General features: G+C 37.7%; 1 protein-coding gene across 1 annotated transcript; it reads left to right on the plus strand.

Annotated features, from left to right (window-relative positions):
* Positions 1–254: 254 nt before the first annotated feature.
* Positions 255–1,308, plus strand: LOC132052554 (inositol-tetrakisphosphate 1-kinase 1-like). The gene has a single exon (XM_059444147.1). The coding sequence runs from the start codon at positions 336–338 to the stop codon at positions 1,293–1,295; it is 960 nt and encodes a 319-aa protein (XP_059300130.1). The 5' UTR covers positions 255–335; the 3' UTR covers positions 1,296–1,308.
* Positions 1,309–12,584: the final 11,276 nt, after the last annotated feature.

A 12,584-nucleotide genomic window follows, 5' to 3' on the forward strand; every position in this document is an offset into this window, starting at 1 on the left:
ACAAATTTTAAACCTTTACTTGTATTTTAAGTTCATGTCCAATCAAATTTGAACGGAGCAAGAGTAAAGCAAAGTTTTTAGTGATGGGTAGTGTTCGGTGTCCCTTTCGTCGACGTAGGAATCAAATCACACGATCACATTAATTGCCACGTGGATACGATTTTCCTGTCAAGGGTCTACAACGTGCCACGCGTCCCGCTACACTCTTGCTCATTCCCACGAACACTAGTATTAATTAAAACGAATCTAGATTTATCGTATTGTTTCCTAAATTAAAAAATATCCTTCTTTCAACATTTTCTTGCTTTCATATCTCAATTTTTAATTAATCAGCTATGTCAGAAAGGAGATTCCGTTTTGGTTACGTACTTGCATCAAAAAAAGTTTCCAGTTTTATTCAAGATTCACTCATCAATCATGCCCAAGAAAAAGGTATTGATCTAATCCCAATAGATCTTAACAAACCATTAATTGAACAAGGTCCATTTGATTGTATTTTCCACAAACTATATGGTCAAGAATGGAGAAAACAATTAGAAGAATTTGCCATTCAAAATCCAACAACCATTATAGTAGATCCATTTGATGCTATTGAAAAACTTCACAATAGAATTTCAATGCTTGAAGTTGTTAATGAAATGAAAATAACTGGAGATAATGAAACTATTGGAATCCCAATTCAGATTTTTGTTGAAGATAATTCTGAATCACTTTTCGATGCGATTACTCGTCAAGGTTTGCATTTTCCAGTTATTGCTAAGAATTTGATTGCTAATGGCACTGCTGATTCTCATCAGATGTACTTAGTTTTAAAACCTGAAGGATTAGAAGGGTTGAAAAAGCCAGTTGTTTTACAGGAATTTGTGAATCATGGGGGTGTTATTTTTAAGGTTTATGTAGCTGGGGATCATGTGAAATGTGTGAAAAGAAGGTCATTGCCTGATATTCCGGACGAAAAATTGGAGACATTGGAAAGTTTGATATCTTTTTCACAGATATCTAATTTGACTGATAAGATTGATCATAGTTTTGATGAACTGATTGAGAAGGCGGAGATGCCACCGTTGAGTTTTGTGAATGAAGTGGCTAATCAGTTGAGGGGTGCTTTGAAGTTGCATCTGTTTAACTTTGATATGATAAGGGATAATAAAGTTGGAAATAGGTATCTTGTTATTGATATCAATTATTTCCCTGGCTATGCTAAACTGCCGAATTATGAGAGTATGATGACTGCGTTTTTCCTTGATATTGCACGCGAGAAGCAAGACAACGAGTCTCGTTTGGCTTCCGAATGATCATAGACAATGTAATTTCCAGAAAATGGAAACAACACTACTGCAGATGATGCTGAAGTGTCTGAAATAAACCTGCTTCTTGAGGTGGATGTGAATCAAAAGAGGCTAACTGCTCTGATTACCTACATTTGTTAGGTGAGGTGCAATTGATGCTTCTCGGTGTCCTTTCGCTTTCTTAAGTTCTTTAGTTACTGAAATGTGGAATAACTTGGAAATGGATGGTAATACTTCAAAGTTTCAACATGTCCTGTTGAAGGAAGTTTTTAATTTTGAGGAATTGATGTTTTTCCAACATGTTTTACTGTAATAGTATATGAGATTGCTTCAGCCTTTCTCTTTCTTGCTAGTTTCTTTAATATTTCAGTTGCCTTTCTGGTTAATTGGTTCAACCAATCTTTTATGCCTCCCTCCCGTACTATTTCTTGTCGAGGCATGTATATTTTTGCGCTTTTACTAATTCAACCATAAATTGGTGGTAGGCCATATAAGCCTGCATTGTCAAATAGAACAAAGAATTAGTGTTTTGTCGTCTTCTAAGATGCATATTTTAGGTTCTTCATGCTTCTCTAATGGAATTCCATATGCAAAAGTTAATGTTTTCCATAGTTGAAACTGATGTGATTAGGATTAGTAGAGTTGGTGAGGTGGGCTAGAAAATCTGGCGTAGTGGGTGGCAACATTTCTATTATTGTTCTTGGCTTCATGACACCAAACATTTAAGATAAGGATTTAACTTATTCTAATGTGAGAATTTGAATGATAGACCATACAAATTGCTTAACGTGTTGAAAACCTTATCATCTACCCCTCGGGCCTAATTTCAAACCATCGAGGTGCAAAGCTTAGGAAACATCTTACGAATCTTATCCCTAGTCATTAAGATGTTACCTTCTAAGGTTGATTTGTGCCTGGACATACCTGCTCGCACCCCATTCCTCACATAACTACTCAGTACAGGTTCAGAAAAATTAAATGTGTTTCGGCACATAACATAATTAGCATATATGTAGGCTGTAGATTACCATTACTTGATTGTAATTCTGTCTGGAAACATTGGTAGTCGAAGGGGGACATTCTGGGAACGCGGGATGTAAGAATGGTTATGGTAGCCTAAAAAAGGTTGGAATCTTGCAATTTTTTATAATTTTTGAGTAATTAATCGGGAACACTCTTCTCGATTATCTTATTTATCTGTGGTAGTTACTACTTTTTTTTTTAAAATTTCTTTATCACTTTTTTGTTTTCGTTAGTTTCGTTTTAAATGCTTTTAGCGCTTGCTCTTGGGCGGCCTTTTTCGTCATATTTTCTAACCGGGTAGGGTCTTTTCAGAAGCTTGACCTGCGCCGAAAGGTAGGGGTAGGAATGTCTGACACTTCACCCTGTTTTAAACCCTACATTATGGGGATTTCCTTTGGGTATGTTGTTGTTGTGTTGTTTTGTTGTACTCTTCTCCATGTTGCAGTGCACCCATTCGTCCTCCTTCGTAGAATTCTCTTAGTCTCTCCGCCAAGCTACAAGCTTTTCTCACTATGAATCCTAGGAGAAGATTCCCGTTTAGCTATCTAGACCTCGCATTTCTCGTTATTGCTCTTGTAGGCTATGGACCGAGTGTATTTTACTTCATTCAGTATGCTCGGTATGTTCCAAAAAAATGTGATTAGAAGATTCACGGTAGCATCACGTTGTACTTCCTCCCTCTATTCTTTTTCGCTTTGGGAAAAACTGGCTTTCAAAAGCCGAGAGTGTACATCCATGCTCATTATCGCGCAACATGCAACTCGCTTGGATTCGTCATTGCTGCGTGAGTCGTCTGTCTCCTCCGAGCAAGTATAGCCAGGAGCCGATGTTTGATACCATACTCGGAGTAGGTCCGTTGCTATTTTAATAAGAGGCCTTAAGTAACATACACAAAATAAATTAGTGTTGCCAAATTCGAGCAAGATATTGTAAATAATGTTGCCACCTTTTTTTTTTTGTTTTTTTGTTTGTTTAATGAAGTAAGTATCTTTCATTAGATGGCATCAAGAAGATGCAGGGCAAAAGTTACAGCAACAGAAGATGTATGCGCCTATACAAAAACTTACTGAATAACTAAAGAGCAGACATAATCCCAAAAAAAAAAAGATCAACATTAATTACAGGGCCTGATCGAATCAGCTAAATAAGTAAACTAAACAGTTGGATTTAAGAATGTGGTTAGGAGTTGAAATCCCATCAAAACATCTCCGATCCTTTCATTCCAGATGCACTAAAAGATAGCAGTAGACGTCATACAGCAGGTTTTTTTTTTTTTTTAAATTTTTTTAAATTTTTATTTTTTTATTTTTTATGATTTCCCAACTCTCCATGAACACCAGCTCTCATAGGCTTTTTTTAATGGTATTTGGCTTGACCCAGGTGTTATACCCTATTTTAACCTAAGTCAAAATAGTTTACAACATCCCGGGTAATTCCGGGGTTAATTAAAGTTAAGAGTCGCCACCTAATTAATTATGGTGAATTAGGGCACCTAAGATTATTAAAGTTATTATCTAAAGTTGATTTATTTTTAAATCTACGAAACCAAAAGATCCGGGTAAGGGTTCAACTAACCTAGAGGGAAGGTATTAGGCATCCTCTAAGTTCCATTAATAATGGTTAATCCGACCGGACTTATGATTAATTAGGCTAAGTATAAGTGTGACATTTTAAAGTTTTAAAAAAATAACTTATAAATATTGCTAAAGTTTAAAGTAAAATGGAATAATGTAATTTAAAATAAAACTTGTAGAAAGTATGATAATTTACATACAAGTAATAGTTTTTGAGATGAGATTTTAGTAGTTTTGAACTTTGGATAGACTATATTACATGAATATAGCAATGTAGAAAAATTTAGGTGTATAAATAGGATTCAAAAATATTAATTTCTTTAACAAATTTTTATTAACTATGCTTAGCTAAAAGTCTACGCAATTGATTCAAACTTGAAGAGTTATTTATAAAGTATATTTGATTTTATGTTTACATATTAGTGGTGTTTCGGAATTTCTAAGATAGTAATAAATAGGATATAACTCCTCTAATTCAAAATATGCTATTTTAAAAATCAATTATTTTGAAAATAAGTATTAAGATACTATAAATAACCCTAATATAAAAGGAAGAAAAATGAAACTTATAAAATTAATTGTTAGTTCTTCCTACCCATTTACTAAAGCCAACCCGACTAAATTCACTAAAGTTCACCTAATCTAAACAAAATGAAACAAGTAAAATATTAGTCATGTAATTACAAATTAAATGCACAAACAAAAATAAAGTAAAGAAATAAAATGATTTAAATGATTCAGCCCATTTTTAAGTCTGCCACTGTTCACTGCTGTTGGGCTTTGGCCCAACAGCCTCAATATGCCGTTGCGGAAGGCTGATGAGGGGTTGACTCGAGAGAGATTTCGTTGGGATTTGCCCAACACCGAATGCGGGAGATGACGAGTCCCTCGGACTCGTGTGTGAGATGGTCATGCACAAAACAAAGAAAAAGGATTAGTAAAATGGGGATTTACAAGACTTGAACTTCAAACAAGAAAGGAAAGCAATGATCGAAGAAAGACATCACGTAAACAGTAAACAAGAGCAGAATTTTGACATGCTCAACTGAATCCAAAGAACACAAATTTTCCATAAAGCAAGCAAATCTTGAAGCATGATAACCATCCAGCACGCAAAGGAACATCACGATAAACAATTTGCCCATTGACTCTTTACACTAATCTACACATCAGTATTAAGCCAAGACCAAACCAAAAAAAAAACAAGACCTTTAGAATTACCATCCGCAAGCAGGGAAAAGGCAACCAAAATAGTTCCACAGCTAACATCAAAGTACTTCAAAATATATGCATATTTTACTCTTGTTATAAATTTGCAGCGGGGAATTCCTTATATCTTTCTTTAGTTGGTAAGGTTTAGACATCAAACAACTTAATAATTTGAATGTATCAGGCAGGCTTCGAAATGTTAAATTTGCAAAATCTGAAATGAAAGCTGGCTTGCCATTAAACAAGCTAGAAAAGAGATGCAAAGATAAGTTAATACCACCACTGAGATTGCGGAAAAAAACAAAAATTAGCACTAAATGGTCAAGATAGCAGTACAGGGGCATAACCTCATTTAGTTATTCGTTTAACCGCTGGCACGTAAGCTCACGGGCATACAACCACTTGGTTAAGGAGGAGGGAATCTTTGGGAGTAGGCTCAAATAAGATAAGGCAGCAATCACATTCTAACCGAAAGAAAAATCAATGACAAAGGCGAGTCATATGGAAATGTGAAAATGCTATGCGTCTCATGCTTGAATTGAAGTTTAAACAGGAAATTAAACATCTAAATTTACAAGCGACCAACCATGCCAACAATTACTAGCAGATTCTTATCAGGTAACATAAACTGGAATCAAATACATATTAAAGTGAAAAACAGGGCTGGACGTTTCAGGATCGGTTGAGTATTGTTGAATCTTAAAGAGGCAGTATTTTTAAGCTTAATGGCATTTTATGTCGTCAGTGGCGTAACATTACAGAGGCAGCACTGGGATTAAGCGAACTATTACAAGATGACATCGCAAAGGCTTAACAATGCACAATAAGGAACACTAATTATCACAGAACAGGTATTAGAGCAGCTCATAACTTATTTGAGACTTGGTAAATCCAACAACGAGATTCCAAAAGTTAATACTACTACATTCAACCAATATCACACTCTTTTAGATCATGGGACTACCTTTTCATCGTGAATACCCGACAACTTTATCATTTATTCCTCCATAACAGGACAGCAGACAAGGACTGACTCATGTCGACGCTACATCGTAGACTTGAACTAAAACAATGCACGCTTAAGTATAGGACAACTAACGTTAACCAAAAGCATTCAAACATGTCTTGAACTAGACTAGTGCAAAATGAGAGCCAACCAGCCACAAACGATCAAATGCAACGGCAATTACATCATATAAGCATTTAAGCACATCCTAGCGACCATTAAACTAGCAGTGAACTGAGGTAAAATACAAACACACAAGTACTGCCAAATACCGAACTGACACTAAATCGAAGATAGACTCAACAAAACATGAACATGCATAATACCGCTAGACTGCTAAACTGAAATTAAACCGACTGAACAACAGCGTACACGATCATATCAGGAACTTTAGATTCGAAATTAAAGCAAACGCACTGACCTTTTGTGGGTACAGTGAAGTGGGGCGTCGACGGTCGCGAATCCACCCGAACAGATTTAAACTCCCGATCGAAACGGACCCGAAAGTTATATATCAGACAATGTTCAAGACACAAGTAAAGTAATTTTTCTCAAATCGTGTAAGACCTTAGGGGTAAACTAGGATCCCAAAAAAAATCTCTCCCGGCTGAATAATTAGTGATGTATTTATAGGCTTAAGGCCAGGGTTTCAATTTTTTGGATTGGGCGGGATTCTGAACTAGGGTTTTCAAAAACGAATTCAAAGTGAACCGTTGAAATGTTCACGTGATTTGATTCGGGTGTTACCCGAAGTGGACAGATTCTCTGTTTTTTTTTGTGGAGTCGTTGTCTTTTGAAGCAAAAATGAGAAACCTCTCTTTGTCAATGACAGAAAGTTTCGGGTAAAGCAACGTAAGGTCGTTTTCTTGTATGGAAATGGTGTGGACAGGTCTGTGATGTTGAAAAGGGGCTGAGATTTTGGTCGAAAATAGAAGAGGGAGGAGAGACGAGAGAGAGGTAGACGAGAAAGAGGGAGAAAGAGAGAGGCGAGAAGACGACAAAGAGAGGACAGAGGGATGTTGCACGAGAATGGGATGGCAATCTGCCATGTTTGAAAGCTGATTTGTTTTCTTGCCTTGAAGAAGAAAGAGGTGAGAGAGAAAGAGGGACGACGAGCGGCTGAGAAAGGAGATGAGGGATTAGGGAAATTAGGTCTTAGTGGTAGGAATTGGGCTGGGTCGGGTAGAAAATATGGGCTGGTCCGGGTAAGTTGTGAAATGGGCTGAATTACTTTTAGTCCGAAAATGGGCTGGTCCGTTTGGGCCATTTATTTGGCTGAAATATATTAGTCCTTCCTCCTCTATTCTAATTATTTTGGGCTTTTAACTTAATAACTAATACAATGTATACTATGTGAAATTAAATAGTAATTAATAAATGATTTAGCAAAATAAAAATTAATTTAACGAGTACAAATCCTAAAATGAACGATGACGGACCATTTTAAAAATTGTGATAAAGTACCGCTAGTAATGTTTAAAAATAGCGAAAATAAAGTATTTAGCCCGTCGATAAATTTAGAAGCCCGAGGAAATAAATTGGAATAAAAGAGGGACAAAATTGGGTGTCAACAGATGCCCCTCTTCGACCGGAGACGATGTAAGAGTTTTCGGGCGAAGAAGTTGACGAAGAAGCCGATTTTGTTCCGACCAACAAGTATGACTGGGAAGAATTTGAGAAATACGGTTTAGGAGAAATGGTGGAAAATATTACGGGATGAAAAGAATTATGGCCGAAATTTCGAGTCGCCACATGTTTCGGGTTTTGTTGAAAATTAAGCGGTTTGAAGTTCGAAAGAAGCGGGTTGATACTGACGCTACGCTTTTGCCCCAGTGTTGAATTATGGTGAGACTGGATATAGGAAGGGATACAAGACTATGAAAGGAGTTGCTTGAGTAGAGTTTTAGCGGTGGATATGAAAGAAAAATTATCCTACGTAGCACGTGCTTGTGGACGTAGGCGGAGTTGAGTTCGAGAGTAGATCCGTGACCCTTGCTTATGAGTTTGATATTCCTCTCTTCAAGACAAATTTGCCCCGCTCATCGCGTAAGATAAAGTTCCACGTTGTGCTATGTCTCTCGTAGATTGTACTTTCCGTCAAAGACCGAAATTCATGTCAAAATTAGTAATAAAGTGGAAAGTATAAAATTATAAAGAATGTAACATGATAGTAAATATGAGTGTGAGAATGAGGATGAAGCCGTGTGGCTTATAATGAACGGTGTGGCCCAAATGTCATCTCTCCGGTTGTCTTCGTGGACTTGAATGAATGCGCGATGTTTATGTTGACTATCTCCAGTTGTATTTGAAGACTTTAATGGTAATACGGCCTCCGGCTGTCTTCCGGGACTAGATGATAAATGATATCTGCGGAATTTAAAGCAAAATCGTTAAAGTAGGTAAAGTGAATGGTAAAGTAAAGTAGTAAAATAGAGAGTAAAGTAAAAGTGTAGCCGTTAAACTTTTGTGCGTACGAGTAGCCGTGCGATGTCTCCGGTTGTCTTGGGGACTTGATGAAGATCTCCGTAAACTCCGGGTAAAATTGTAAAGTGGATGATGTCTCGGTTGTCTTCGAGCCTTGATGATAATTCTTAATGATGATCCCTCCGATTTGTCTTCGGAGACTTAAAGTTGATTCCGCAAAATTCGGGGTAGAGTGGTTAAAGTAGGTAAAGTGAATGATAAAGTAGAGAGTAGAGTTATAGTGTGGCCGTCCGCTTACGCACGCGAGGTCACAGTAGCCAATGATTTTTAGGTTGTCTTCGGAGACTTGATGATGATCCCTCCGGTTGTCTTCGGAGACTTAATGTTGATTCTCGCAAAATTCAAGGTAGAGTGGTTAAAGTAGGTAAAGTGAATGATAAAGTGGAGAGCGAGTTATAGTGCAGCCGTCCGGCTTACGCACGCGAGGCTGTGTAGCCAAATGATGCCCCCGGTTGTCTTCGGAGACTTGATGATGATCCCTCCGGTTGTCTTCGGAGACTTAATGTTGATTCCTGCAAAGTTCAAGGTAAAGTGGTTAAAGTAGGTAAAGTGAATGATAAGAATGTAGATTCCTGTAAAATTGGTAAAATAAATGATAAAGTAGAGAGGGGAAAGTGATAATATAGCCGTTTGGCTGATGATGTTGACGGTATCGTGATAAGCCAAACAACGACACGTAATCCTGATTTAATTCATCTTCAATCTCGGTAACCTACAAAACAGGTATAATTGTTAATAAAGTCATAGAGTTATTGTAATAAAGAATGAAAGTAGAGATAAAGTTGGAAATAAAGCCGTTTAGCTTTTAAGGCGAGGCTTCGGCCATGATTGATGGACTCGATCGTTGATCTCGCAATTTTGGTTCCTGCACTCAAAGAAAAATTCTTAGTTTGGGAGGGGGAAGTTGATTCGTGTTGACTCGAAGCTTGACGTTGTTGGCACTCCATTCGTCTTGTTTGTTTGGATCTTGTGATCTCCGTTCAAACCTCGATAGATGAACAGTAGTGAAACAACTGAAAGAAAGTATTTATATGTATAAGGAAATGTAATTATATGTATATAAGTTGTAAAATACATATATGCAAATGGATGGATGTAAGGGAAGATATATATATAAATATATGTATGTAAGTTGTAAAATATTTCTGCCAACCTCAGATTGTGACACTTCTAAAATAATTGAAAGGTCATTTGTCTATAATAATTCCTGTCTAATAGCCTTAATATTGTCGATGTCTAACTTTATTCTGGTCTAATCTTTCAAAATATGCCCCAGTTTTGGCTCAGAAGGGTGTACTAAACTTATGTCGTGGTGTGACCGAACCTTATATAGGTTGCCTACGTATCCCGCCAAAGGAATCAGGTCAGAACGTAGTTCGTAGGACACGTGGAAATGGTTTGAAATTTTCTAATAAAAGGACCGTACCCGATATGGATTGCTTACGTATCCCACCAAGGGAATCAGGTCGGCGTAGTTCTGTTACGTAAATGGCTAAAGGTTTGTTGGGATTTTATCTAAATGTGACTGACTCGTCTATTGATAGTCTGTGAATCCCGCCGAGGGAATCGGGCCATGTATAGTTATTCTTAGGTAATAAGGATTTTTGGATCTTTTGTTGTAATGCAACCGAACCCTATGTGGGCTGCCTACGTATCCCACCACGGAATCGAGTCCGTAGTTCGTATAGTGTATTAAGGAAAGGTTGCAAACTAGGTTGTCTAACCTAATGTCGTACTTTGATTTTTTCTTGAATGGCTAGCTTTCAGGCTTATGGCATCACCTATTGGTTATTCGCTTTTTTTTTTTTTCAAATGGAATCTTGTCTTGTCCTCTAATTTCTTTGTTACTCTCTCGGGGTGTATATTGTTTATTTGTTTATGTCACAATCATAGAGTTGGCAGATTTGATAAATAAAGTAGAAATAATAATAGATGATTAAGGAAAATTAGAAATGCATTCATAGTTTTTTTGCAATTTTCCAAAAGATGAGGCGAAACAACAAAAGTTTTAGGTCATAATTTAAGCCTCAAATTTAAAATTGTGCTATCTCAAAAGTTCACTACATGTTCAAATCTACCAAGACTCGGGAACCAAGAACTTTAGAGTACAAGTCCACTTCTTCGCAGTCTCTCCTGGTTCGGCACCCTGGATAGTCGGTGTCTCCTTGTTGCGAGTAGTTGTAGCAACAATCTTCACCTGGTGCAACAAAGTTGGAGACATGCCCTCTCCATCTTTCCAATTGGCGCAATGGCCTCTTTCAAATTCTTGACTTCTTCGATAGTTATCATGTTCACGTTTGCGTTTGCGTGAGTAGGCGAAGGGATTGTTGTTCACATTGGGCCGAGCTCTAGTGAGCTGGATTGCTCCTTCCTTAATCAAGGCTTCAATCTTGTTTTTGAGCCCATAGCAATCTTCAGTGTCGTGTCCGACGACTCCAGAGTGATAAGCACAACGTTTGGAACCATCAAACCATTTTGGAATAGGATCGGGAATCTTCCCTCCAATAGGTTGTGCCACGCCTGCCGCTTTCAGTCTTTCCAATAATTGAGCCAAAGGTTCAGCGAACCGAGTGTAATTTCGGTATTTTTGATGTCGTGTTTGGACGGGCTTTATGTGTGGTATGTGGTCGATTTTGGTAAATGGGAGCTTGAACAGGGTTGGTATGGACGTGGGTTTTGATAGCGAGGTGCTCGGGATTGGTAGTAATTAGCTTGGGTATTGTGGCGGGGTAAGGAGTTAGTGGAGCTTGCAGTAGAGTTCGGTGTAGTGGTAAGGGTAGAAGGGTTGTTGTGGATAGTTATAGTATGTAATGGCTCGATTTGGTGAGTTTGATGAGCGATTGTAGGTGGTGGATTAGTGTTGGTGGGTAAAGGAATGTAAGGAGTGTGAACTTGTGATTGATTTGGTGGGTTGACAGGTGGTGAATTTGCAAGGGTGATTGAAGGAAAGTTGTTGTTGGTAGATGCGTTATTTCGGGGAGGAAAATATTCTGGAACTGGAAAATGATGCGGGTTTGGTGCGACGTTCATAGGTTCAGGAGGTGGACTTTGGAGTGTAACGGATAAGTTGGTCATGTTTTTAACCCGATTTAGTTCTCCGCGTAGATCCTCGATCTCTTGAGTCGAGTGGGCGATATGTTCATCCCGTTGAATGGTAGTGCTATGTTCGGAAGTCCCAAGGGGATCACTAGAGACCACGATGTTTTTCGAATCGGTTGAAAGACGCGCCGGATCGACATAGTAATTTCTTTCCTTGAACCATCCAACTCGCGTTGAGGTAACGAAGACGTCTTTGACCTTGTGAGGTAAGGATGGTCGCCCATCTCGAGTGTCAACACGAATCAACTTTTGGGAATAAAAATAAGGAAACATAAACAATGCAAATGATATTAGTTTTGTGATCACATAAAATCAAGCAAGTTATGTAGCAAATAAGTCTCCAAATAAAGTCAAACAAGTTGTCACACAAATATATCAAACAATAACGCGTCCTAATTATGCATGTGACCTCTTTGTGCCAGAGGTAGGCCTAGCGTTTGTTTGAAGGGTAAAGTGTGCCATAATACGTCATTCCATTGCTTTTGATTAATTAAACAAATTATATTTCCCAAAATAAAGTACAAAATGTAATATTTATTACATATTAAATGAATACAACATAAAGTTTTCCTAATACAATTTCCTACGTCTAAATGTACAGCTCCATTTGTGATGTCTTCGATCTTCGTCACTTGTTGTACTCCAATGCAAATCCATACCTGCCATAAAATGTTAGTTGCTCCTCCCTCCTAAAGTTTAATTAATTAAAGCAAATAGTCAATATTTAGGCACAGTTACCCTTCAAACATGCACATAAAGTATGATTTAGTGTCGGGGGTCGTGGACCCACTTGGACGTTTGGGTAAAGTCATCTAATGGATTTAATACACCAAGGGTATTAAACCTCCTAGGTCATGAGATGTATGCTCTTAATAAAGGGTGTTGGTTTAGCTCTATCTT

Source organism: Lycium ferocissimum, chromosome 4 (assembly GCF_029784015.1).
Source record: "Lycium ferocissimum isolate CSIRO_LF1 chromosome 4, AGI_CSIRO_Lferr_CH_V1, whole genome shotgun sequence".
Lineage (NCBI taxonomy): Eukaryota > Viridiplantae > Streptophyta > Magnoliopsida > Solanales > Solanaceae > Lycium > Lycium ferocissimum.